Source organism: Anthonomus grandis, chromosome 17 (assembly GCF_022605725.1).
Source record: "Anthonomus grandis grandis chromosome 17, icAntGran1.3, whole genome shotgun sequence".
NCBI classification, from domain to species: Eukaryota; Metazoa; Arthropoda; class Insecta; order Coleoptera; family Curculionidae; genus Anthonomus; species Anthonomus grandis.
This window is the reverse complement of record NC_065562.1, coordinates 20056799-20084402: the sequence shown is the minus strand read 5'-3', so window position 1 is coordinate 20084402 and position 27604 is coordinate 20056799. Positions and strand designations below refer to the sequence as shown.

Here is a 27604-nt window from a genome sequence, read left to right as displayed (position 1 = left end):
CCCTGTATAGTGTTGAAATATTTAAATGCGAATATCTCAGGAACGAAATAAGATAAATGGGTCGTATTTGGGCTTGTTACAACGGGAAAAATGAAACCTTGTTAGATATTAGCCAAAAAATGATCTGTAAGGCAGTCGAAAAATATTTTTGTAAATTTTTTAAAATTTCAAGTAGTTGGGATTATAGAGCTTTTTTTACTGATTATAAATATACCAAACACTATATGTCTATCTCTTACCGTTCTCGAGTTATTTGACTTTAAATATTAAATCTTGACACACCCTGTATAGTGTTGAAATATTTAAATGCGAATATCTCAGGAACGAAATAAGATAAATGGGTCGTGTTTGGGCTTGTTACAACGGGAAAAATGAAACCTTGTTAGATATTAGCCAAAAAATGATCTGTAAGGCAGTCGAAAAATATTTTTGTAAATTTTTTAAAATTTCAAGTAGATGGGATTATAGAGCTTTTTTTACTGATTATAAATATACCAAACACTATTTGTTTATCTCTTACCGTTCTCGAGTTATGTGACTTTAAATATTGAATCTTGACACACCCTGTATAGTGTTGAAATATTTAAATGCGAATATCTCAGGAACGAAATAAGATAAATGGGTCGTGTTTGGGCTTGTCAGAACGGGAAAATTGAGACCTTGTTAGATATTAGCCAAAAAATTATCTGTAAGGCAGTCGAAAAATATTTTTGTAAATTTTTTAAAATTTCAAGTAGATGGGATTATAGAGCTTCTTTTACTGATTATAAAAATACCAAACACTATTTGTTTATCTCTTACCGTTGTCGAGTTATTTGTCTTTAAATATTGAATCTTGACACACCCTGTATAGTGTTGAAATATTAAAATGCGAATATCTCAGGAACGAATTAAGATAAATGGGTCGTGTTTGGGCTCGTTAGAACAGGAAAATTAAGCCCTTACTAAATATAGATCGGTCAATACTCTGTAAGCAACTCAGAAATTTCTTTATATTTTTAAAAATTTTTAGGAGTTAGGTCTGATAGAGTTTTCTTTCCTGATTATAAAAATCCAAACACTATCTATTTATCTCTTACCATTCTCAAGTTATTTCACTTAAAATCTTGGAATTTCTTGACACACCCTGTATAGTGCTAAAACAGTAAAATGCGAATATCTCAGGAACGAATCAAGATAATTAGGTCGTGTTTGGGCTTATCATAATGAGCCGAAGCACCTCATCAGTGCTTGTTTATTACATGCCGGCCACGCCCTCCTCCCTTACTCATTCACCCTTAAAAGGCCTGACAAAACAACATTATCCGATTCCCTCTCCCTTATTATTGTTGTTATTATTCACGAGGGCCTGTCGGCAATTTATTAAATAATATCAAGAGAAAGCCCTTCAAAAAAAGTTAATCGAGCGTCAAAGAAATAACGATTATCATCATCCGCCCCACCCTCCCGGTTTATTAAATATTTACCCAAAATGTTTTGACGGGCCCTGTAATTATTTTAGATCAAACCCGGTTTTCCGAAGGCTCCATTAACCAACTGGGAGGGACCAGGGGGGAAGGGGGTGGTGAACTTGTGACGTTTTCATTCGATAATTTGGCCGGTAGGGATTCTATTGGCATTCCAGGTCGAAGGAAAAACACCGTTTTGTATATTCAAGAAAAAGGGAGAAAAATCGTTTCGCCATCAGTTAACCGGGAGGGGGGTGTTTGCGAGGGAACAAAATAAAAAAGGGGACGAAGGGAAAAATAAATTTCCCGTTTTCCGGTTGTTTTTTTGCCCGTCTTATTTCCGGTACAAATTTGATTATTAACTGCGTCCATTTGTCGCACAATGCTTGGTAGGGTAGCAAGCTTTCTTAGGGCAAATAATTTTTTTTTCACCCTGTATATTGTTAATCATTCCATAAGATGATAGAGGGCGCCGCGCTGATTAAAACGAGTACAAACACTAATAAGTTATTTCAATTTGCACCGGAGTTATTTGCATTTCAATATTTTATTATATACAAGGACCGATCAATATCCCGCTCCCCCCTCCCTCTTCACCATCCCCTGTATAGTATCTTCAAAAAGCTGTTGGCTTCAGTCATAACGTAACAAATGAATAAAACTTTCTCAATAAAGAAGGAAAGGGCGAGAGGGTGTTAATCTGCCCCATTCGCAAAAATTAGCAATGGTAATAATCCCCGTTATTACGCGGTGGGTCGCCTTAATAATGTCGACTGGCGCCATTTTGCATGCTAATCTCAAAACACCCCCTTTACATGTTAATGTTATTAGGCAAATGGACTGCGGTAATATCCACTTAATATCTTAAAGAGTTTTCATACGTTTTGACCAGCCCCCGTATATGATTGTCTCACTTTTTTTTCATTTATTTTATGACAGTTAGTTAGCGTATGAATTCCTGATTATAATGAGCCCAAACACGATATAATTATCTTGATTCGTTCTTGAGTGATGATTTTAGTGTTTATTTACTATACAGGGTGTGTCAAGTTTCAATATTTAATTGTGAATAACTTAAGAACGGTAAGAGATAGATATATAATGTTTGGTATTTATGTAATCAGGAAAGAAAGCTCTATCAGACCACACTCCTAAAATTTTTTAAAACTATCAAGAAATTTTTCAGTTTTTTACAGAGCATTTACTGACTTATATTTAGTAAGGGCTTAATTTTTCTGTTCCAACGAGCCCAAACACGACCCATTTATCTTGTTTCGTTCCTGAGATATTCGCATTTAAATATTTCAACACTATACAGGGTGTGTCAAGATTCAATATTTAAAGTCAAATAACTCGAGAACGGTAATAGATAAACATATAGTGTTTGGTATTTTTATTATCAGAAAAAAAGCCCTATTAGGCAATTTACTTTAAATTTAAAAAAAAATATAAAAATAATTTTCGAGTGCCTTGCAGAACATTTTTTGGTGAATATCAAACAAGGTCTCAATTTTCCCGTTCTAACAAGCCCAAACACGACCCATTTATCTTATTTAGTTCCTGAGATATTCGCATTTAAATATTTTAATACTATACAGGGTGTGTCAAGATTCGATATTTAAAGTCAAATAACTCGAGAACAGAAAGAGATAAACAAATAGTGTTTGGTATATTTATAAACAGAAAAGAAAACTCTATCAGACCACACTCCTAAAAATTTTCAAAAATATGAAGATTTTTCTGAGTTGCTTATATAGCATTGACTGACCTATATTTAGTAAAGGCTTAATTTTCCTGTTCCAACAAGCCCAAACACGACCCATTTATCTCATTTCGTTCCTGAGATATTCGCATTTAAATATTTCAACACTATACAGGGTGTGTCAAGATTCAATATTTAAAGTCACATAACTCGAGAACGGTAAGAGATAAACAAATAGTGTTTGGTATATTTATAATCAGAAAAAGAAGCCTTATCAAGCCATCTATTTCAAATTTTAGATAAATTACAAAAATATTTTCTGATCGTCTTATAGACCGTGTTTTAGACCATATCTGACAAGGTCCCAATTTTCCCGTTTCAACAAGCCCAAACACGACCAATTTATCTTTTATCGTTCCTAAGATATTCGCATTTAAATATTTCAACACTATACAGGGTGTGTCAAGATTCAATATTTAAAGTCAAATTACTCGAGAACAGTAAGAGATAAACATATAGTGTTTGGTATTTTTATAATCAGAAAAAGAAGCCCTATCAAGCCATCTATTTCAAATTTTAGATGAATTACAAAAATATTTTCTGAGCGTCTTATAGACCATGTTTTAGACCATATCTGACAAGGTCTCAATTTTCCCGTTTTAACAAGCCCAAACTCGACCAATTTATCTTTTATCGTTCCTGAGATATTCGCATTTAAATATTTCAACACTATACAGGGTGTGTCAAGATTCAATATTAAAAGTCAAATAACTCGAGAACGGTAAGAGATAAACATATAGTGTTTTATATATTTATAATCAGAAAAAGAAGCCCTATCAATCCATCTATTTCAAATTTTAGATAAATTACAAAAATATTTTCTGATCGTCTTATAGACCATGTTTTAGACCATATCTGACAAGGTCTCACTTTTCCTGTTTCAACAAGCCCAAACACGACCAATTTATCTTTTATCGTTCCTGAGATATTTACATTTTAATTTTTCAACACTATACAGGGTGTGTCAAGATTCAATATTTAAAGTCAAATAACTCGAGAACGGCAAGAGATAAACATATAGTGTTTTATATATTTATAATCAGAAAAAGAAGCCTTATCAAGCCATCTATTTCAAATTTTAGATAAATTACAAAAATATTTTCTGACCGTCTTATAGACCGTGTTTTAGACCATATCTGACAAGGTCTCAATTTTCCCGTTTCAACAAGCCCAAACTCGACCAATTTATCTTTTATCGTTCCTGAGATATTAACATTTTAATTTTTCAACACTATACAGGGCGTGTAAAGTTTCAATATTTAAAGTTAAATAACTCAAGAACGGTAAGAGATAAACAGATAGTGTTTTATATATTTATAATCAGAAAAAGAAGCCTTATCAAGCCATCTATTTCAAATTTTAGATAAATTACAAAAATATTTTCTGAGCATCTCATAGACCATGTTTTAGACCATATCTGACAAGGTCTCAATTTTCCCGTTTCAACAAGCCCAAACTCGACCAATTTATCTTTTATCGTTCCTGAGATATTTACATTTTAATTTTTCAACACTATACAGGGCGTGTAAAGTTTCATTATTTAAAGTTGAATAACTCAAGAACGGTAAGAGATAGACATATAGTGTTTGGTATTTCTATAATCAGAAAAAGAAGCCCTATCAAGCTATTTATTTCAAATTAAAAAAAAAAATTAAAAAAAAAATTTCCAACTATCTTACAAACCATTTTTTAGGCTAAATCTGACAAGGTCTCGATTATCCTGTGCCAACAACCCAAAACACGACCAATTTATCTAATTTCCTCCCTAAGATATTTTCAATACTATACAGGGCGGGTCAAGAAATTTAAATTTTATAAATTGAATAACTCGAAAACGAAACAAGATAGCCCCATAGTGTTTGGGCTTATTTTACTCAGCACGCTTAGCCTTATCGGAACGTCAACAAGCCAAGACCCTACAGAGGGATTTTCAAAAAGTTTCCACAAGAAGAAGCATAATAAAAGTTAATGAAACAAAAACACTAACCTAATAAAAGCGCCCCTACACAAATATTTAACATTAATCTAAATAAATGGACGGAAAGCGGTCCTTCCTTTTAGAATTCAGCTCCCAACTCGCTTTTAATTTGTGATTTCTAAGAGTACAATTGCCAGTTAATCCCTAATGGATTCTTGATAGAGAAGCGTCGGATTTCTGGGTGGTTTAAATTGAAAACAGACCCCCGGATTTAATTCGACTTCAGGGTCGTCGGCGGCCCTTAAAATATTGCCTTCTTCTTCTATTTTTTTTTTACCTGAAACCCACCCCAAAATGGTACTTTGTCTAAAAAAGGTTCAGTCAGTGCCAAACCGTTAAAGTTACAAGTGAAAAATGCCACAAGAAAGTGCCGTGGATATGCGTGTGAAACATTTGGAAAACAGCATGGAAACACTGGTGGAAACCACGAAAACCATACAGGGAGAACTGGGCGAGATCAAGACCAATCTACTGCTGTCCAGCGAGATTTTAAATAAGTTAATCGAGTTTAAGAGTCAGGATAAGAACTGCTATAAATCGTTCGGGAAATTCGTGGAGGCGAGTCTGTTGGGCATGGAGAGGACCGATGCTGACAAAGCGGTCCTGGAAATCGTGGATGTGTTATTTAAGTATAAAAAATCAGAGGGCAAAGGCGAGAGTTCGATAGAATAAAGTTTTTTTATTAACGGTTTTTTATGTGTATACTTTTTGAAACACCCTGTAGGTTGTTGGTTTCACAATTTTTGAGTGCAGGATAGTTTTCTGCTTAAAACGAGCCCAAACACTATGGGGTTATCTCGGTTAGCAGCTGAGATATTCAAGTTTTACCATGTTAATATTAGAAACTCTTTGAATGCATGTATCTCGAAAACGGTTAGAAATAAATATAGAGTGTTTGGTATTTTTTAATTCAGAAAAGAAAACTCCACTTAACTGGCAAATAACGATACAGTTTCCACAAAAAAATTCTCAAGGATCGATAATCGATAGTTAATTAAAGAACCTCCTGAATTCAATTAGAAAACGAGCGGGGGAGCACCGAAATAAATTTTCCACGTCTCCAGAGTGCTTCCATATTGTTCTGTTAACACAACATGTTGCTCTCTCTTTTATTAGAGGGGCGCAGGGTGAATGTGTCTATGAAAAATTTTATTAATGGGCCAGGGATAATTGGATTTGTCGGGGGAAAGGAACAAATTGAAACTATTGTGAAAATATTTTCGTAGAGTTGCGTGAATAGAGCTTTCTTTCCTGATTACAAAAATACCAAACACTATATGTCTATCTTTTACCGTTCTTGAGTTATTTAACTTTAAATATTGAATCTTGACACACCCTGTATAGTGTTGAAATATTTAAATGCGAATATCTCAGGAACGATAAAAGATAAATGGGTCGTGTTTGGGCTTGTTGAAACGGGAAAACTGAGACCTTGTCAGATATGGTCTAAAACATGGTCTATAAGACGCTCAGAAAATATTTTTGTAATTTATCTAAAATTTGAAATAGATGGCTTGATAAGGCTTCTTTTTCTGATTATAAATATATAAAACACTATATATTTATCTCTTACCGTTCTCGAGTTATTTGACTTTAAATATTGAATCTTGACACACCCTGTATAGTGTTGAAATATTTAAATGTTAATATCTCAGGAACGATAAAAGATAAATTGGTCGTGTTTGGGCTTGATTAAACAGGAAAATTGAGCCCTTGTTAAATATTAGCAAAAAATATTCTGCAAGGCACTCGAAAAATATTTTTGTCCTTTTTTTTAAATTTAAAGTAAATTGTCTGATAGGACTTTTTTTTCTAATAATAAAAATACCAAACACTACGTGTCTATCTTTTACCGTTCTTAAGTTATTTAACTTTAAATATTGAATCTTGACACACCCTGTATAGTGTTGAAATATTTAAATGTTAATATCTCAGGAACGATAAAAGATAAATTGGTCGTGTTTGGGCTTGATTAAACAGGAAAATTGAGCCCTTGTTAAATATTAGCAAAAAATATTCTGCAAGGCACTCGAAAAATATTTTTGTCCTTTTTTTTAAATTTAAAGTAAATTGTCTGATAGGACTTTTTTTTCTAATAATAAAAATACCAAACACTACGTGTCTATCTTTTACCGTTCTTAAGTTATTTAACTTTAAATATTGAATCTTGACACACCCTGTATAGTGTTGAAATATTTAAATGTTAATATCTCAGGAACGATAAAAGATAAATTGGTCGTGTTTGGGCTTGTTGAAACGGGAAAACCGAGACCTTGTCAGATATGGTCTAAAACATGGTCTATAAGACGCTCAGAAAATATTTTTGTAATTTATCTAAAATTTGAAATAGATGGCTTGATAAGGCTTCTTTTTCTGATTATAAATATATAAAACACTATATGTTTATCTCCTTCCGTTCTCAAGTTATTCAACTTTAAATATTGAATCTTGACACACCCTGTATAGTGTTGAAATATTTAAATGTGAATAACTCAGGAACGATAAAAGATAAATTGGTCGTGTTTGGGCTTGTTGAAACAGGAAAAATGAAACCTTGTCAAATATTCACAAAAAAATATTGTGCAAGGCACTCGACAAACATTTTTGTCCTTTTTTTCAAATTTAAAGTAAATTGCCTAATAGGACTTTTTTTTCTGACAATAAAAATACTAAACACTACATGTCTATCTTTTACCGTTCTTAAGTTATTCAACTTTAAATATTGAATCTTGACACACCCTGTATAGTGTTGAAATATTAAAATTCAATTATCTCAGGAACGAAATGAGATAAATGGGTCGTGTTTGGGTTCATTGAAAAGGGAAAATTAAGCCCCATCTGAATATCACCTCATCAAAATTTTATCAGGAACTAGACAAATTATTTAACACATTTCCTAACCGCTAAATTTGCAAATCGATAAAGCCTTTTATGCTAATGAAACAATAGCAAACACTATTACATGCCTATCTACAACCATTTTCAAGTTATTTAATTTTAAACATAAAAACCTAATTGACACACCCTGTACACTAAAACAAAAAAACGCTCATATCTCAGCAACGAGCAAAGATAGCCTCAAAGTGTTTGGGCTCATTTTAATCAGCGACAAATTTCCTATGTTCCCATAAGACTATTGACGTCATTGGCCGCGCGGGGCGTTCACAACACTGGCCGCACCGTTTAGAAAAACGAGTTTTTTCACTTAAGGGTCAACGTACGTGTATTTTCCGGCAGCGGCGTTTAATTTGATGCGACATGTCCAGCGTGTGCGGGGGTGGACGTTGTTCCTCTCCAGTCCGGACATCCATAGAGACAATTTAGGGCCTTTTGTTTAGTCGATAAAACTGCCCTGCTCGGGGCAAAAAAATTTAATATACCCGGGGTATTTTTGTACGAGGAGTGTAAGAATTTATGTTTTTTAATATGGCTGCTAGGGGTGGTTTCTGGACGGGGGTGGATCGGATTGAAAAAGTGACTTTATTGGTGTTTTAGTTGGATAAAATTAGCAAGAAACGAGGTGCCTGTCGATGAATTAAAACTCCATTTTAATCTAATATTTATTAATTATTACAAAAATTTCTTCGGCATATTAAACCTATCAGGGACCTCATACTGGTAGGGCGGTTCAGCGCCTTCTAGTACCCACATGGTACCACTGGGGGCCTTCTCGATCACCTTCATCACATTGGGGGAGATCTCAGCTGGCCTAAAATGCAAAAAAAACATGTTTCATGCAACCGGATTTGATTTTATCAAAAAACTAATTACACCATTGTTTTAATTAGAAAAAATTAGCTAAAAATAAGTACCATATCGATGGGTTTATTGCAATTTTTAAGAAAGTTTTATGGCCTCAAATCAACTCACGTTTGCCTTGGTAGCTTCGAAACAGTGGCAATCAAACTCTCGTACTGTGGTCCCAAGCTTTTCCCAGGCAGGACCATCAATGGGGTGTCGGTGACCCCAGGGCACACCCCCACCACCCTCACCTTAGTCCGGGCGTAATGTTCCGGCAGACCCCACGTCAGGGTCATACCGTGGACGGCGAATTTCGTTCCAACATAAATCGGTATGAAGATGATCGGGCTTATTCCGGCTACGGAGGATATGTTCACTATCACCCCTTCTGAGCCTGATTTATGTTTGGGGATGTAGTTTTCTAGTCCCAAAAGCATACCGTGGATCAAGCCGTTCTGAAATAAATATTGAAATAAACCAGTCGAGTGGGTACTCATTTCAAGTTACTTTTGTCTAACAAGAAGAATGCCGTACTCAGAAATTATTTCTGAGCAACTGTGTTTGGGAAATTAGCAAGTTTTTTAATTGTTAAGATAAACCAATCGAGTGGGTGCTCAGGTCCAGCTACTTTTGTCTAATTTAGCGAATGCAATACTCAGAAAACATTTCTGATCCACAGTTTCTGAGCTAAAGGCATTTTTCTTAGTTTTTAAGATAGACCTATGAAGTGGGTAATCATTTCAAGCTACTTTTGTCTAATTTAGCGAATTCAATACTTAGAAAACATTTCTGAGCCACCGTTTTTGAGATAAAGGCATTTTTCTTAGTTTTTAAGATAGACTTATCAAGTGGGTAATCATTTCAAGCTACTTTTGTCTAACTTAGCGAATGCAATACTCATAAAACATTTCTGAGCAGCCGTTTCTGAGATAAAGGCATTTTTCTTAGTTTTTAAGATAGACTTATCAAGTGGGTAATCATTTCAAGCTACTTTTGTCTAATTTAGCGAATGCAATACTCAGAAAACATTTCTGAGCCACCGTTTCTGAGATAAAAGCATTTTTCTTACTTTTTAAGATAGACCTATGAAGTGGGTAATCATTTCAAGCTACTTTTGTCTAATTTAAAGAATGCAATATTCAGAAAGCACTTCTGAGCCATAGGTTCTGAGATAAAGGCATTTTTCTTACTTTTTAAGATAGACCTATCAAGTGGGTAATCATTTCAGGCTACTTTTGTCTAATTTAGCGAATGCAATACTCAGAAAACATTTCTGAGCCACCGTTTCTGAGATAAAGGCATTTTTCTTAGTATTTAAGATAAACCCATTAAGTGGGTACTCATGTCCAGCTACTTTTGTCTAACTTAGCGAATGCAAAACTCAGAAGGCACTTCTGAGCCATAGCTTCTGAGATTAACGCATTTATTTTATTTTTCAAGATAAATTTATCAAGTGGGTACTCATTTCTAGCTACTTTTGTCTAACTAGAACAATGCCGTACGCAGAAATCACTTCTGAGCAACTGTTTTTGAGAAATTAACAGTTTCTTTAATTTTTGAGATACACCTATCGAGTGGGTACTCATTTCTAGCTACTTTTGTCTAACTAAACCAATGACGCACTCAGAAATCACTTCTGAGCTACTGTTTTAGAGAAATCGTACACTTACCACATTTATATCGACTTCTCTTTGCCACTGAGCGTCGTTTAAGATGCCGGCGTTGTTAATCAGAATGTCCACGTTGCCGAAGGAGCTTATGGTCTGTTTAAATGCCTCTGAAAAAAAATTAATTAATTAATTAAAGAAACGAATTATTAACTAAATAAACACCTTCGAAAGCCGCGTAATTGGTCACGTCGACCTCGACGAATATCGCCCGATTTTTGCCAAATTTCTCTTCTATGCCCTTGACGGATTTCCGGCCTACGTCGACGTTAACATCGGCCAGTGTCACGCCCTAAAAATTGTTGATTTTCATTTGTTTTCTGATGGGAAAAAACAATTGAATCACCTTGGCACCCTTTTCTAATAAGTTGAGGGCGTATTGGAGTCCCAGTCCCGAGGCCCCGCCGGTAATTAGGGCTACTTTACCGGCTATTTCGAAATTCACCATTTTTCTTACACGTTTATCACTTAACTGGTTAAATAATTATTGTTTTGCTGCTATTTATTTAATATTGTTATTTGACCCGGATGGTGTGATAAGGTTGTTTACTAAGTTATATAACATGCAATATTTAATAGACGTGATGTTTCCGAGTGTATAATTAAATTCTTGATTAAATAATTAGCTTAAAATTAGTGCAATGTCAATTAGATTTTTTTCGAAGTTTTTGGGTTGGAGATTTTAATAAAATAAATAGCGTCATCGTGTTAGTTGGAAAAAAGTAGCTGAAATTGAGTACCATTTCGAAAGGGTTATTTTAATTTTCTCAAAATTTTGATTTTTTGGGACTGGGGTTGGTGATATCAAAAAACCGATTGTACCATCGTTCTAGTCAGGAAAAAGTAGCTGAAAATGAGTACCAACTCAATGGGTTTTTTTTTTATTTTTTTAAAATGTTGATTTTTTGGGACTGGGGTTAGTGATATCAAAAAACCGATTGTACCATCGTGTTAGTTGGAAAAAAGTAGCTGAAAATGAGTACCATGTCGATGGAATTTTTTTGATTTTTTCAAAATTTTGATTTTTTGGGACTTGTGTTGGATATATCAAAAAACTGAGTGCACTATCGTGTTAGTTGGAAAAAAGTAGCTGAAAATGAGTACCATGTCGATGGTATTTTTTTGATTTTTTCAAAATTTTGATTTTTTGGGACTTGTGTTGGATATATCAAAAAACTGAGTGCACCATCGTGTTAGTTGGAAAAAAGTAGCTGAAAATGAGTACCATGTCAATGGAATTTTTTTGATTTTTTCAAAATTTTGATTTTTTGGGTTTGGGGTTAGTGATATCAAAAAACCGATTGTACCATCGTGTTAGTTGGAAAAAAGTAGCTGAAAATGAGTACCATGTCGATGGTATTTTTTTTATTTTTTCAAAATTTTGATTTTTTGGGACTTGTGTTGAAGATATCAAAAAACTGAGTGCACCATCGTGTTAGTTGGAAAAAAGTAGCTGAAAATGAGTACCATGTCGATGGTATTTTTTTTATTTTTTCAAAATTTTGATTTTTTGGGACTTGTGTTGGATATATCAAAAAACTGAGTGCACCATCGTGTTAGTTGGAAAAAAGTAGCTAAAATTGAGTACCATATTTGATTTTTTTCCCTTACATTCCTTCATGTCCCCTATAAACAACCAAACCAATAATTGAAATACTCAATAATTAACTCCATTCACTGAAACTTGGGGAAACTCTAGATATGGATACATTGTATGAGCTACTTCCCGGAAACTTTACGACCATTTCATGCGACTCTCAATTGTTCGCTAACAAAGTTTCCGAATTTGAAAGTATGTTTCGAAACCGCGACGAAAGTTTCCCCCACCCCACCGATGACAAGTTTTATCGTTTGTTTTTCCCCAGTACCTTTACGTTCAAGGAAACTTCGATATGGAATAATAACTCTCGACCAATTGTATCTGCGTGGGGGAGAAAAAACTTTCCTTTTCCATCGAAAACATTCCCCCGGAGGGTTAGGGATAAGAAACCCCCGCTCCCTGCACCCTAGTTCCGAGTGTGTTAAAGTGATACGGGAATTTCAATTTTCCGGGAAAGTTTCTCTCTCTCTTGTAAATTTTCCCCCCAGAAAAGACTCAGGTGACATCTCGGGCACGGAGTTTCCAAATTAAATTTCCCTGATGTACTGATATTTTCGGAAACTTTCGGTGCCGTTAAGTTAGCGGAAGTAGTCACGTTAGTGCCGTTTTGAATTAATTTCATATGACACGAGCGTGTTGTTTTCCTTATATAACTTCGAAACTATTCGCTCTACTGAGACAGATTAAAAAGTTTCTTGTAGGTCTATTTTTTTCCTACAAGTTTGGTTATATGACTTTATAATGTAGGTTATATATTAATGGAGATATAAACGATGTTGCGGCAACGGTTTATTTTAAGAGAAATGTGGTGCTTTTCGGCTAAGATATCTCGGGTGGGGTTAACTTTAGAGCTTCAGACCTTATGACAAATATTTTAGTGCTAATCAATTTGAATTAAATAAAGTTTATTTCATGCCGCTAGCTTTATTGGTTCAAGAGTTATTAGCCACAAACCACGAGACTGATTGAGCAAGCTCCAGTTGACGTGAAGCATAACTCAAACAGCTATAACTCCTAAACTATCGACCCGATTGAGGAGATTTAAAAAGATTCTGATAAACAATTACATATCCGACAACTTTTGTTACTATAATGAAGGCCCTAGGTTAATTACTAAAGAAGATATAAGCGATTTTTTTGATATAACTCCTTGTTGAAAAATTGACAAAGAAAACGTGGATTTTATCCCCCCCCGGCCTCAGATGGCAAATGGTAATTTCTATACAGAACACGACTGTCACAAGCTCCGCATATAAATTGGGCACATTCGCGAGGAACACAATAAAAATTTGCAAAATAATCGCATGAAAAGTTCCATGCCATTATTGTATCGATGCAGTTTGCATGGAAACGTCCCTCTCTGATGAATTCAGCACTGACGGGGGAGGGAGGATGTGTAACGAAAAGAGTGACGAGGAAAAAGGGCGTTTTATAAAAAATGATTGTTTTAACATGAAAAGGGCCTCCGCAGTTACCTTTGTTAAAAGAATCCATTCATCTTACTCCAGTTTCAAGATGTGGAAGGGGTGAGGCCTTTTATTCGAGTTTTAAACTTCAGGGGGAAGATAAAAGTTTGGGGGCGTCCTTGTTGCCGGGATATTAATATTGTGTCAGATTGGGAGGAGGAGTTTGCTGTAGGTAGAAGCTTTAATTAAGATTAATGTCGGGTTGGTATTAAATTAAACAGATTTTTTTGTTATTACATTGAAACTCTTGGTCCAAGTATAAGTAAGTGTAAAACTATCGACATGGTGCTCTTTTCTTGTTACTTTTTTCTAACTAACACGATGGTGCAATCAGTTTTTTGATATCTTCAACCCTAGTCCCAAAAAATCAAAATTTTGGAAAAAGTAAAAAAAAACCTATTGAGTTGGTACTTGTTTTCAGCTACTTTTTCCTGACTAAAACGATGGTACAATCGGTTTTTTGATATCACCAACCCCAGTCCCATAAAATCAAAATTTTGGAAAAATTAAAATAACCCTAGCGAGATGGTACTCATTTTCAGCTACTTTTTCCTGACTAAAACGATGGTACAATCGGTTTTTTGATATCACCAACCCCAGTCCCAAAAAATCAAAATTTTGAAAAAATTAAAATAACCCTATCGAGATGGTACTCATTTTCAGCTACTTTTTTCCAACTAACACGATGGTGCAATCAGTTTTTTGATATCTTCAACCCTAGTCTCAAAAAATCAAAATTTTGAAAAAATTAAAAGGACCCTATCGACATGGTACTCATTTTTAGCTAATTTTTTCCAATTAACACGATGGTACAATCAGTTTTTGAATATCTCCAACGACAATCCCAAAAAAACAACATTTTGAAAAAATTAAAATAACCCTATCGAGATGGTACTCATTTCCAGCTATTTTTTTCCAATTAACACGATGGTACAATCGGTTTTTTGATATCACCAACCCTAGTCCAAAAAAATCAAAATTTTGAAAAAATTAAAATAACCCTATCGAGATGGTACTCATTTTTAGCTAATTTTTTCCAATTAACACGATGGTACAAACAGTTTTTTGATACCTTAAACCCTAATCCCAAAAAATCAAAATTTTGAAAATATCGAAAAAACCCTATCGAGATGGTACTCATTTCCAGCTAATTTTTTCCAATTAACACGATGGTACAAACAGTTTTTTGATACCTCAAACCCTAATCCCAAAAAATCAAAATTTTGAAAATATCGAAAAAACCCTATCGAGATGGTACTCATTTCCAGCTATTTTTTTCCAATTAACACGATGGTACAATCGGTTTTTTGATATCACCAACCCCAGTCCCAAAAAATCAAAATTTTGAAAAAATTAAAATAACCCTATCGAGGTGGTACTCATTTTCAGCTACTTTTTTCCAACTAACACGATGGTACAAACAGTTTTTTGATACCTCCAACCATAATCTCAAAAAATCAAAATTTTTAATAAACTGAAAAAACTTTATCAACTTTGTACTCAATTTCAACTACTTTTTTCCAACTAAACCGACCCAGTATTCAGTTTTTCAATAACATTAACCCCCATTTAACAAACACCCCTCAATACCCCCAATATTTCCCTATAGCTAAAAAAAAGGGTTGCCAAAGGTTACATCTAATCCCGAGAAAAAAATCCCTGTTTACCAAAACAAATCAGGATTTATTAGGGGCCAAAGGGCGTACTTACACACCGGGCGGCTTATCGGAACGTAAAGAGGGCGGACCGATTTATTTCATAAAAGCATGAACAAAAAAAAGGGATTTTTACGATTTTTTAAGTACCAGGGGAGGAGAAAAGGCGAGCGGCAGGCACTTACTTAATTTATGTACTTCAGTGTTTTTTTTTTTTCGCCCCTCTTTAGTTTATAAGTAAACGCTAACTTTATGCCCTCGTAAAATCCCGTATTATCCAGCAGGAACCTGGAAGTCTTTTAATTATCCCTATACGACGAGGTGGGGCAGGGGAGGAAGGGGGGGATTACCATAAATGAATATGAAATCGCACCTGCCATACGTCCCCACGGGAAGTCGAAGAAACGGCAATGAAAGTTTAATCAGATGTGGTGATGCTCCCCGGCAATATATCCCGGATCTTTTATTTAAATATCAATCCCCAGGGTATGTTTGAAAAGTGGGTGAATACGTCGGGTCGTTTTTTCTCTTTAAATGACCATAGGGAAGGAGAAATTGAATATTTTATTTTGCCTCGTGTCCTATTGGTTTAGGTGGGAAAATTGGGTCGTGGAAATGCTTATTAAATCGACTTTTTGAGGGTGGTGTTGGAGGTATTGAAAAACCGATTGCACCATCGTGTTAGTTGGAAAAAGTTAGCTGAAAATGAGTACCAACTCAATAGGGTTTTTTTGATTTTTTCAAAATTTTGAATTTTTGGGGCTGGGGTTGGTGATATCAAAAAACTGATTGTACCATCGTTTTAGTCAGGAAAAAGTAGCTGAAAATGAGTACCAACTCAATAGGGTTTTTTTAATTTTTTCAAAATTTTGATTTTTTGGGACTGGGGTTGGTGATATCAAAAAACTGATTGTACCATCGTTTTAGTCAGGAAAAAGTAGCTGAAAACGAATACCAACTCAATAGGTTTATTTTAATTTTTTCAAAAATGTAATTTTTGGGGGTTGTCGTTGATGTTATCAAAAAACTGATTGTTCCATCGTTTTAATCCAAAAAAATTAGCTGTCAATATTACCAACCACCAACTTATACGAGCTGAAAAACCCAAAAAAACAAACGCCAATCAGAACAAAAATCCCCTACTGACCTAATCTAAAACTGGCAAGAAAAATCTCACATAATACTCTATAAATCACCCCCCATATACTTAAAATATCGTTTTTTTTTTCGTTCCCGAGGGTTTTTTATGCCCTTAATATAAAAATAAAACCGGAAAAAAAGGACGCTCGTATATCAACGGTGTGGCCCCTTTATTGACGCCTATTTCACCCCTTAAAAAAAAATATTATATTTGACCATAGAAAATATGTGCTTAAATTTATCGCTTAAAATAGAGTGGGAAAGGTGTTTAATTTTTATTAGTGGGGCGGGCACACTTTCGTTTGTTTATTAGGAAATATAATTCCCGATGGGGATTTTTACGAGGGGCGGGGGGGACGGTCGTAAAACCGGGAGATAATCGTTAATGTCGGACAAACAAGTTACAATGGGATTATGACGTGTACCCCCTTTTGTCCCTTTGTTTAATAGCGGCATTAATTGCTTTATTTATGTGCGGAGACAACAATGGAAAAATTCAGTTTTTAATGAAGGTCCGGCGTTCAGAGTCGATTTTCTGCTGTTACAGGCAATTTTCGAGATTTATTTTAATGGGTTTTATGGCATGCAAGACTAGATAGTTTTGAGTGTACCTATTTTATAAAATGCTTTTTGTTTCGTTTAGTTATCTCTAATGGTTTGGGAGATATTTGGGGTTAAAAGGTAGCAGTTTGATTAAGAGTTTGGAGAGTTCAATCGGTGAAAAGAGGGCAATTTTCTGAAGAAAACGAGCCCAAACACTATATATTTATCTCGCTCCATTGCTGAGATATTTCGATTTAAATTTAATAGTATACAGGGTGAGTCAAGAAATGAAACTGAAAAAAATTAATATCTCGAGAATGGTTGCAGATACGTATATAGTGCTTTATATTAAATTAATCAGAAAATTATTTCCCTTTTAATAGTGATTTCAATTATTAAAGAATTGCAAAAAAAAATCAGACAATTGTCTTAAAAAGTCACGAAAAATGATTGTCTTATAGATCAATGGAAAGAGGACCATTTTCTAAAAATAATAAACCCAAACACGATATAATTATCTCACTCCGTTGCTAAGATATTTAATTTTAAAGTTGACAGTATACAGGGTGAGCCAAAAAATTAAAACTGAAAAAATTAATATCTCAAGAACGGTTGCAGATACACATAAAGTGTCTTATATTATTTTAATCAGAAAATTATTTCCTTTTTATATATCATGGTAGTTTTCAAAAAAAAAAATAAAAAATTTAGACACTTGTCTGTAAAAAAGATCAAAAATAAATAATTTATCTACCATTAAAAAGAGAACAAATTTCTAACGAAAATGATCCCAAACACCATATAATTATCTCACTCCGTTGCTGAGATATTCAATTTTAAATTTGACAGTATACAGGGTGAGCCAAGAAATTAAAACTGAAAAAATTAATATCTCAAGAACGGTTGCAGATACATATAAGGTGTCTTATTTTATTTTAGTCAGAAAATTATTTCCTTTTTAATAATCATGGTAGCTATCAAAAAAAATATTAAAAATTTAGACACCTGCCTGTAAAATAAAATCAAAAATAAATAATTTATCTACCATAAAAAAGAGAACAAAAATCTAAAGAAAATGATCCCCAACACCATATAATTATCTTGCTCCGTTGCTGAGATATTCAATTTTAAAGTTGTTAGTATACAGGGTGAGCCAAGAAACCAAAACAGAAAAAAATTAATATTTCGAAAATGGTTGCAGATACGTATATAGTGTTTTGTATTAAATTAATCAGAAAATTATTTCCCTTTTAATAGTGATTTTAATTATTAAAAAATTGCAAAAAAAAATCAGACAATTGTCTTAAAAAGTCACCAAAAATGATTGCCATGTATATCAATGGAAAGAGGGCAATTTTCTAAAGATAATTAACCCAAACACGATACAATTATCTCATTCCGTTGCCAAGATATTCAACTTTGAAGTTGAAAGTATACAGGGTGAGCCAAAAAAAAAATAAAAATAAAAAAATGTATATCTCAAAAACGGTAAGAGCTATAGCAGTGGTGTCTTATATTAATATGCTCAAAAATGTATTCCCTTTCTGTTGCTAGTGTCGCCTTTCCAAACAGTAAGAGAATTTCCTTATTCTAAGTGAGGCAAAAGTCAAAAACCCCATAACTAAGCCCACGTCACCACTGCTGACAAAATCGAATTTCCCATTTTACAATTTGAGAATCGAACGCGGAAAATCTCATTTCCGATCCCGGCTTACGCCGAAACATAACCGTTTCCAAATGAGCGAAATTTCCGGATGGCGCGGTCGAATAAAGAGCATCGATTCCCACTTTTTGCTCTATAACTTAAAAACGAGATGTTTTAGCGAAATTTCCGTGGAGACCTTTTACGTTCCTTATACGTCAGACTATTAAATGGCTCATACGAATTTAGAAAAAAAAAATCGGGTTTTATGGTATCTACAACCGTTCTCGCGCGAGCCATTAGGCACCGTCTTGCAGCGAGGGATATCGTTTTCACTTTCCCTTATTTAACAAATAAATAACCTGGATCCTTATTAGGGTGCCCTTTTAAGACTTCGCAACCCTTATAAATCAAATTGGTGTTTATTTGAAAGTCAGTTCGATATACTTTTCCTCTTAAAAACTCTCTTCACTAATTAACGAATTAGAAAAATTGCACGGAACCTCGACACTCTTTACGACTCATAAAAGTAAAAAAGTTTTTAGTTTCAGCCAAACGCGGACGAGGTAAAATAAATTTGGGTTCGAGCCAGGATGTTACAAAAGTTAATTACCCCCTAAGAGAGACACTGTAAAGGGTTGGCTGAAGCAAAAACTTTTTAATGCATTAACTAAATTACGTGATTAGTACGTGATGTTCTTTTGTAGGGTTCGTTTAGTTTGAACGGGGCTTTGAGAGGACACCCATATATTATATGAGTCGTTTTTTTTAGTTTTTTAACACCATTAAAAAGAAAATTGTGTCCTGATTAAAAAAATGTAAAACACTATGTATGTATCTCCAACCGTTTTCGAGATATTATTTCTTTTCTGTTTAATTTTTTTGGCTCACCCTGTATATTGACAACTTTAAAATTGAATATCTCAGCAACGGAGGGAGATAATTATATGGTGTTTGGGATCATTTTCTTTAGGATTTTATCTTCTATTTAGTGGTAGATGAATTACATATTTTGGATCACTTTTTCAGGCAAGGGTCTAAATTTATTGTCATTTTCTGATAATAGGCATCATATTTAAAAAGGAAATAATTTTTTGATTAAAAAAATGTAAAACACTATATATGTATCTCCGACCGTTTCCGAGATATTAATTTTTTTCTGTTTAATGTTTTTGGCTCACCCTGTATACTGACCACTTTAAAATTGAATATCTCTGCAACGGAGTGAGATAACTATATGGTGTTTGGGATCATTTTCTTTAGAATTTAAGCTTCTTTTTAATGGTAGATGAATTACATATTTTGAATCACTTTTTCAGGAAAGTGTCTAAATTTATTGTCATTTTGGGATAATAGGCATCATATTTAAAAAGGAAACAATTTTCTGATTAAAAAAATTTAAAACACTATATATGTATCTCTAACCGTTTAAGAGATATTAATTTTTCTCGTATTAATTTTTTTGGCTCACCCTGTATACTGACAACTTTAAAATTGAATATCTCTGCAACGGAGTGAGATAATTATATGGTGTTTGGGATCATTTTCTTTAGAATTTTGTCTTCTTTTTAATGGTAGATGAATTACATATTTTGGATCACTTTTTCAGGCAAGTGTCTAAATTTATTGTCATTTTGGGTTAATAAGCATCATATTTAAAAAGGAAACAATTTTCTGATTAAAAAAATGTAAAACACTATATATGTATCTCTAACCGTTTAAGAGATAATAATTTTTTTCGTATTAATTTTTCTGGCTCACCCTGTATACTGACAACTTTAAAATTGAATATCTTAGCAACGGAGGGAGATAATTATATGGTGTTTGGGATCATTTTCTTTAGAATTTAATCTTCTTTTTAATGGTAGATGAATTACATATTTTGGATCACTTTTTCAGGCAAGGGTCTAAACTTATTGTCATTTTCTGATAATAGGCATTATATTTAAAAAGGAAATAATTTTCTGATTAAAAAAATGTAAAACACTATATATGTATCTCTAACCGTTTAAGAGATATTAATTTTTTTCGTATTAATTTTTCTGGCTCACCCTGTATACTGACAACTTTAAAATTGAATATCTCTGCAACGGAGGCAAAGATAAAGACCGACTGAGAGAGAGAGAGAGCTAGACGATCGACTTTTCTCATTAAATTTTTTCGCTTGTGTGAGTTCCACGTGAAAAGAAGATCCGGTGTTTGCGGTGTTGCTGACAACCCCCCCGCCCCCTCCACCCACCCACGTGATGGATGGATTAATTTTTTTTTTGTAAGCTTCTTAATGGGGTCTGGACCAAAAAAAACTGTATCTTAACTAAAAAAAAATCATTTAGGGATGACTAGACGTTTTGGGGGTGATAATTGGACTTATTAAAAAACTGACTTCACCATGGGATTAGTTGAAAGAAAATAGCTAGAAAAGAGCCCCAACTCGATGGGTCTATGGTGATTTTAATTATAGTAATTATAGTGATTTTTATTACAGTTTTTTGGGCCACCCTGTATATGCAATTCTTGAAAATCAAATATTTTGGCAATGGCTCAAGATAACCCCATCGAGTTTGGGCTTGTTTTCATCAGCATGAAACCCTCTTTACAATAATTAAAATAATTATTAGAAACACTCATTGAAGTACTAACAAATAGAGAAATTAAAAAAAAAATTATTAAATTATTCCAAAAGTCCGTTTTCCGCTTCGTCGGTAAAATATGCGCAATTTCAAATGTGAAAGCGTTTTCACGGTAAATATTGCGTTCCTGGCTAGAATTTAATTGGATGGGTTCCGTGAAATTTATAGGGGAGGATTTTAAATTTAAAAAAAAAACGGTTTTGTTTTAATGGAAAACTGATGTTTATCTCAATCTTCCCATTAAAACTATTAGACATTATGAATATAATAGCCCCATTGGAGCGATCTCGATTTTCACCCTTAAGGCTATAAAATTTACGATATTCTCTATTAAATGGCACTAAGTCATAATTATGTGACATTTTATGGCGCAGATTAGAACGCGTAATATTGCTAGGACTCCATTTGGTTTTATTTATGTCCATAAAGGGAGAAATTTTGTTAAATATTAAATGGATTTTAGTTTCTTGCAAACGTTCTTATAGGGCTCTTCACGGCGTTTAATTTAAGCCCAAACTCGATAGATTTATCTTTATTTAATGTTGAGATATTACGTTTTGAAAATTTTTAGTATACAGGGGGAGCCACAAAAAAATATCTTGAAAACGGTTTGAGATAGGTATATGGCGTCTTATTTTTTTTTTAACAGAAAATTGTTTTCTTTTTAATTGTGATGCTGGATATCAAAAAAATGACAAAAAAATTAGACCTTTGCCTCAAAAAGTCACCAAAAAATAATAAAATATATATCAGTGTAAAGAGGGCAATTTTCTAAAGAAAACGAACCCAAACACCATATAGTTATCTCACTCCGTTGCTGAGATATTTGGTTTTAAAGTTTAGAGTATACAGGGTGAGCCAAGAAAATAAAAATGAAAAAATGTATATCTCGAAAACGGTTACAGATACCGACAATGTGTTTTATATTATTTTAATTAGAAATTTATTTCCTTTTCAATGGTTATAACAGTGATACAAAAATGACAAAAAAAAGAGACACATGTCTTAAAAATTGACTCAAGAATAATAAAATATATATCAATGTAAAAATGGCAATTTTTTAAAGAAAATGAGCCCAAACACCATAAGGTTATCTCACTCCGTTGCTGAGATATCTAGTTTTAAAGTTTAGAGTATACAGGGTGAGCCAAGAAAATAAAAATGAAAAAATTAATATCTCGAAAACGATTGCAGAGACGCATAAGGTGTTTTATATTATTTTAATTAGAAAATTATTTACTTTTTAATGGTGATAACAGTGATACAAAAATGACAAAAAAAGACTCATGTCTTAAAAATGGACCCAAGAATAATGAAATATATATCAATGTAAAGAGGGCAATTTTTTAAAGAAAATGAACCCAAACACCATATAGTTATCTCACTCCGTTACTGAGATATCTAGTTTTAAAGTTTAGAGTATACAGGGTGAGGCAAAAAAATAAAAATGAAAAAATTAATATCTCGAAAACGGTTGGAGATACGCATAAAGTGTTTTATATTATTTTAATTAGAAAATTATTTACTTTTTAATGGTGATAACAGTGATACAAAAGTGACAAAAAAAGAGACTCGTGTCTTAAAAATTGACCAAAGAATAATGAAATATATATCAATGTAAAGAGGGCAATTTTCTAAAGAAAATAAACCCAAACACCATATAGTTATCTCACTCCGTTGCTGAGATATTTGGTTTTAAAGTTTAGAGTATACAGGGTGAGCCAAAAAAATTAAAATGAAAAAATTAATATCTCGAAAACGGTTGGAGATACTCATAAGGTGTTTTATGTTATTTTAATTAGAAAATTATTTCCTTTTCAATGGTGATAACAGTGATACAAAAATGGCAAAAAAAAGTCACACGTCCTAAAAATTGACTCAAGAATAATGAAATATATATCAATGTAAAAATGGCAATTTTTTAAAGAAAATGAGCCCAAACACCATAAAGTTATCTCACTCCGTTGCTGAGATATCTAGTTTTAAAATTTAGAGTATACAGGGTGAGCCAAGAAAATAAAAATGAAAAAAATTAATATCTCGAAAACGGTTTCAGATACATATAAAGTGTTTTATATTTTATTAATCAGAAAAATATTTTCTTTCAACTGGTTTGAACAGCTATAAGAAATATTAAAAAATAGCAAGCTAACTTCCTTAATTTAAATAGAAAACCCTACTTTTTATTTCGTTTTTAGATTCTACGTGAAATTCCAAGAAATTTGATGGGTCACATGCCATACTTTAAAAAAATAGTTTTTGAGATATACGCATTTGAAAAATAATTTTGACTTTGGAAGCCTGTAGAGCCAAAACGGTTTAACTTAGAACCAGATGGATGTCACTTTTGTGTGTAAGATTTTTAAGGCCTATTTAATATCCCTAATTTCGTTTTTCTTTTTTAAAACGTGATTTTTGACGCATAATATCTCAAAAACAGCTTGACCCAGGTACGACATGTGACCCCTTAAAATTCTTGGATTTTCACGTAGAATCCAAAAACGTACTAATATTTAAGATATTCCATATAAAATCACTGAAATTCCTCTATTGTAAATTTGCTTTAAATACATACACAGTTTAAACACAAAGGGGGGGCATTGTTATTTTATTTGTTTAGCCATTTTAGTTTCGAACCCGCAGGGCAACTGCTAAATAAACTTTCGAACTCCTGGGGATCTCGTGAACGTTTACAGTTGGGAGCTTTAGTGTAATGAAGGAAATTTCTCCATGTTAGGACGTCGATACCGTTTAAAATTATGTTGATTTCTTATTTCGAACCGTTTAACGTTGTCATCGAACATGAAAGATTGTAGACCTGAAAAAGGGTCACGAGGCCCATAAATCAGTCCCTCTATATACCGGCATATATGAACGATCGTCTCGCAAAGTGGACCTTTTATTACGTTCGAATCGACTTTCGACTTTGACAAATTAACTGTATTATGTGATACGGTTGCCATGGCGGAATAGAATGAGTCTGCTTATTAATCTTTGAATAAGCGTCTCTTATTTTTAAAAAAAGAATCATTCGAATCGCTCTATTGGCGTGAAAGTTATGGGCAATTAAAGGTTTGTCCGGGGCCTCCACCAAAAATCAAAACTTCCTTAATTTGACTGTAACACCTTATTTTTTATTGCATTTTCGGGTTCTACAAGAAATTCCAAGAAATTTGAAGGGTCACTTGACATACTTTCGATCCATATTTAACTGGTTACAAATAAATCTTAGGAATCGAATCACGGTCTGGAAGAACGAACTGATAAGCTGGCTCACTGTCCAAGACCCACGCGGTCCCAGTGGGTGCCCTCTGGATCACCCTCACCAACTCTGGAGCCAAATCGGCCAATCTGAAACAAAAAAACCATCGACGTACTGACCAATAGACAACCCAATTGACTTACGTTTGCCTCGGCCTATTGAGATACGCCTTCTTATATTCCCCGTAACGGTAGGTCGAGGTTAAGGGTGAGGTGGTGACCCCCGGACAAACGGCCACCACCCTCACGTGTTGACGTTCGTAATGGACGGGGTGGCCAAAGGATATGGTGGCCCCATGTATGGCGAATTTGGTGGCCACGTAGATGGGAGAGTAGGGATACGGTTCCAGGCCGGCTATGGAGCTGGTGTTCACTATTAGACCTTCCTCGCCCGATTTGTGGTCGCAGAGGTACTTTTCCAGGCCCAAAAGGATGCCGTTGAGGACTCCAATCTGGAAATATTTGGATCTTGAGTGGTGGAGGGATCGTTTGCTACCAGAATGAGCTCTCTATCATAAACGGTGCCCAAGCTAGAGCGGTTTTTGTGAAAGAGGTTCTAGGCCGGCGCATTCACCATTTTTTTGGCTCGGTGTAATTGAACGTTTTGTGAGCCGCTGACTATGACGTTTTGAGGCATGTGTATGATATGACGCGTAAAAATTTTGATGGCTTATAAAAATTTAATTTTTTTATTTTGGATAAGTTTTTTTGGTAAACGGTTATAGATACAAAAAAATCGTTAGAGACAAAAAAGATGCGCCTTTAAATTCTCTACAAAAATGCCCCTTTGTAGTTTTTCGCTAAAACCACTCTGAAAGGCGTAAAAGCAGTTTTAATGCGTCGAAGACTTGTTCTGGTGCATTCGCCATTTCATTTAATCTCATTTATCTCAGTAAATATTAAAAATTTGAAAAAATTATAAGAGACCAAAAGTATGTATTATTGAATTTCCTATGAAGAACATTTTTTAACTTTTCTTTTTAAGCCATTTTAAAGCAGATTTTTAAGTCTATCTAGCTAAATATTAAAAATATGAAAAAATCATAAAGAATAAAAAAGATGCAATTTTAAATTCTCTACAAAAATGCTTTCTTAGAGTATTTTGCTAAAACCACCCTGAAGGCAGCAAAAGCAGTTTTAATGCGTCGGAGCCTCAATCTGGTGCCTCCACCATTTAATTTAATCGCATATATCTCAGTAAATATTAAAAATACGAAAAAATCATAAGAGAGTAAAAATATGTATTTTAAAAATTCCTGTAAGAAAGCTTCTTGAACTTTTTCGCTAAAGCCACTCTAAAGACAATTTTTAGACCTAACTCGCCAAATATTAAAAATATGAAAAAATTATAAGAGACAAAAAAGATGCATCTATAAATTCTCTACAAAAATGTCCCTACAGAGTTTTTTGCTAAAACCACCCTGAAGGGTGTAAAAACCATTTAAATGCATCGTTGACCTTATCTGGTGCATCCGCCATTTCATTTAACCTCATTTATCACAATAAATATTGAAGATATAAAAAAATCATAAGAAACAAAAAATTTTTATTTTAAAATTTCCTGTTAAAAACTTTTTAAACTTTTTCGCTGAATCCACTTTAAATTCAAATTTTAGGCCTCCTTGACTTAACTTAGAACATCCACCATATCATTTATTATCGAATAACTCGCTAAATATTAAAAATATGAAAAAATCACAGGAGACAAAAAAGATGCATTTTTAAATTTTCTACAAAGTTGCTTCTTAAGAGATTTTTGCTAAAATCACCCTGGAGGGCGTAAATATAGCCTAAACGCATCTGTGACCCGTTCTGGTACATTCGTCATTTTATTTAATCCGATTTATCTCAGTTAATATTGAAAATACGAAAAAATGCTTAAAGAGCAAAAATGTTCATTTTTTAACGTACAACCAAAAAGCTTTTTAAAGTTTTCGTCAAAAATCCTTCTGGAGAGCGTTATAAGCGGTATTTCAGTATCCTTGACCTGTCCCGGCCCATCCACCATTTTATTTTTACATTAAAATTTTAAGAAACACTGAAAAAAATATTTCGCATAAATGTATATAAAAAAATATCAATTTTTGGGATTTTTTTATTTTTCTGGTGCCTCCACCATTTCATTTTAACTCATATAACTCAGTAAATATTGAAATTACGAAAAAATTATAAGAGACCAAAAATATATATTTTTGAATTTCCTATAAAAAACCTCTAAGGACTTTTTTGCTAAAACCACTCAAAGATCAATCCTTAGGTCTAACTCGCTAAATATGAAAAATATGAAGAAATCATAAGAGAGAAAAAAGATGCCTCTTTAAGTTCTCTATAAAAATGCCCTCTTACAGTTTTTTGCTAAAACCACCCTGGAGGCCGTGAAAACGGTTTTAATATATCCGTATACTGCTCTGGTGCATTCGCCATTTCATTTAATCTCATTTATCTCCGTTAATCTTGAAGATACGAAAAAATCTTAGGAGGTAAAAAAGATGCAGTATAAAATTCTTTATCGAACCTAATATAAGTTTTTTCTATACTATAACAAAAACTCACCATATTAACCTGCACGGTCTTCCTCCATCCCTCATCGCTTTCGTCAAAGATCCCCGCATTATTAATCAAAATATCCACGTTACCAAATGTGGCAACTGTTCTCTTAAAAGCATCTAAAAGAACGTTAAAAAAAAATCAACCATCGACGTTCTGACTTTAAGACTGACCTTCGAACTCCTCGATATCCCTCACGTCAGCCTTGACAAAAATCACCTTGTTTTTGCCAAATTCCTCTTCCAGCTCCTTCACCACTTTATCGCTCGCCTTTTCGTTAAGATCAACTAAAGTGACCCCCTAAAAAAACTGATTAAAAATAAATAAATTATATAAAGAATATTTGAAAAACCTTGGCGCCATTTTTTAATAATTCCTGGGCATAGGTTAAGCCTATACCGCTTAAACCACCGGTTACCAGGGCCACTTTACTATTTATATCGAAGACGGCCATTGCAGATACTGCGGACCGTTTTTTCTGGAAAAATCCGATTTTTTCCACTCCTTATCGCTCTAATGTCTCG

At 33.7% G+C, this 27604-nt stretch overlaps 3 protein-coding genes across 4 annotated transcripts in view; 1 reads left to right on the top strand and 2 right to left on the bottom strand.

The window, feature by feature from the left end:
- LOC126746459 (somatostatin receptor type 2-like) overlaps positions 1–27604 on the top strand; it is a 96444-nt gene that overhangs the window by 26442 nt on the left and 42398 nt on the right. The gene's annotated exons all lie outside the window — the stretch shown is intronic.
- On the bottom strand, positions 8735–11108 carry LOC126746463 (15-hydroxyprostaglandin dehydrogenase [NAD(+)]-like). Its single transcript, XM_050454739.1, has 5 exons — positions 10943–11108; positions 10762–10888; positions 10600–10706; positions 9059–9384; positions 8735–8897 (listed from the first exon to the last, which is right to left on the bottom strand). Exons 1-5 carry the CDS (start codon positions 11042–11044, stop codon positions 8759–8761), a joined length of 801 nt encoding a protein of 266 aa, XP_050310696.1. The 5' UTR covers positions 11045–11108; the 3' UTR covers positions 8735–8758.
- On the bottom strand, positions 24385–27599 carry LOC126746465 (15-hydroxyprostaglandin dehydrogenase [NAD(+)]-like). Of its 2 annotated transcripts, none has more exons than XM_050454742.1 (5): positions 27433–27599; positions 27254–27380; positions 27087–27199; positions 24678–24985; positions 24385–24623 (listed from the first exon to the last, which is right to left on the bottom strand). In XM_050454742.1, the coding sequence occupies exons 1-5, from the start codon at positions 27532–27534 to the stop codon at positions 24488–24490; spliced, it is 786 nt and encodes a 261-aa protein (XP_050310699.1). In that variant the 5' UTR covers positions 27535–27599; the 3' UTR covers positions 24385–24487. The 2 variants fall into 2 exon arrangements, with proteins under 2 accessions (XP_050310699.1, XP_050310700.1); XM_050454743.1 differs by having other exon boundaries at positions 27096–27199.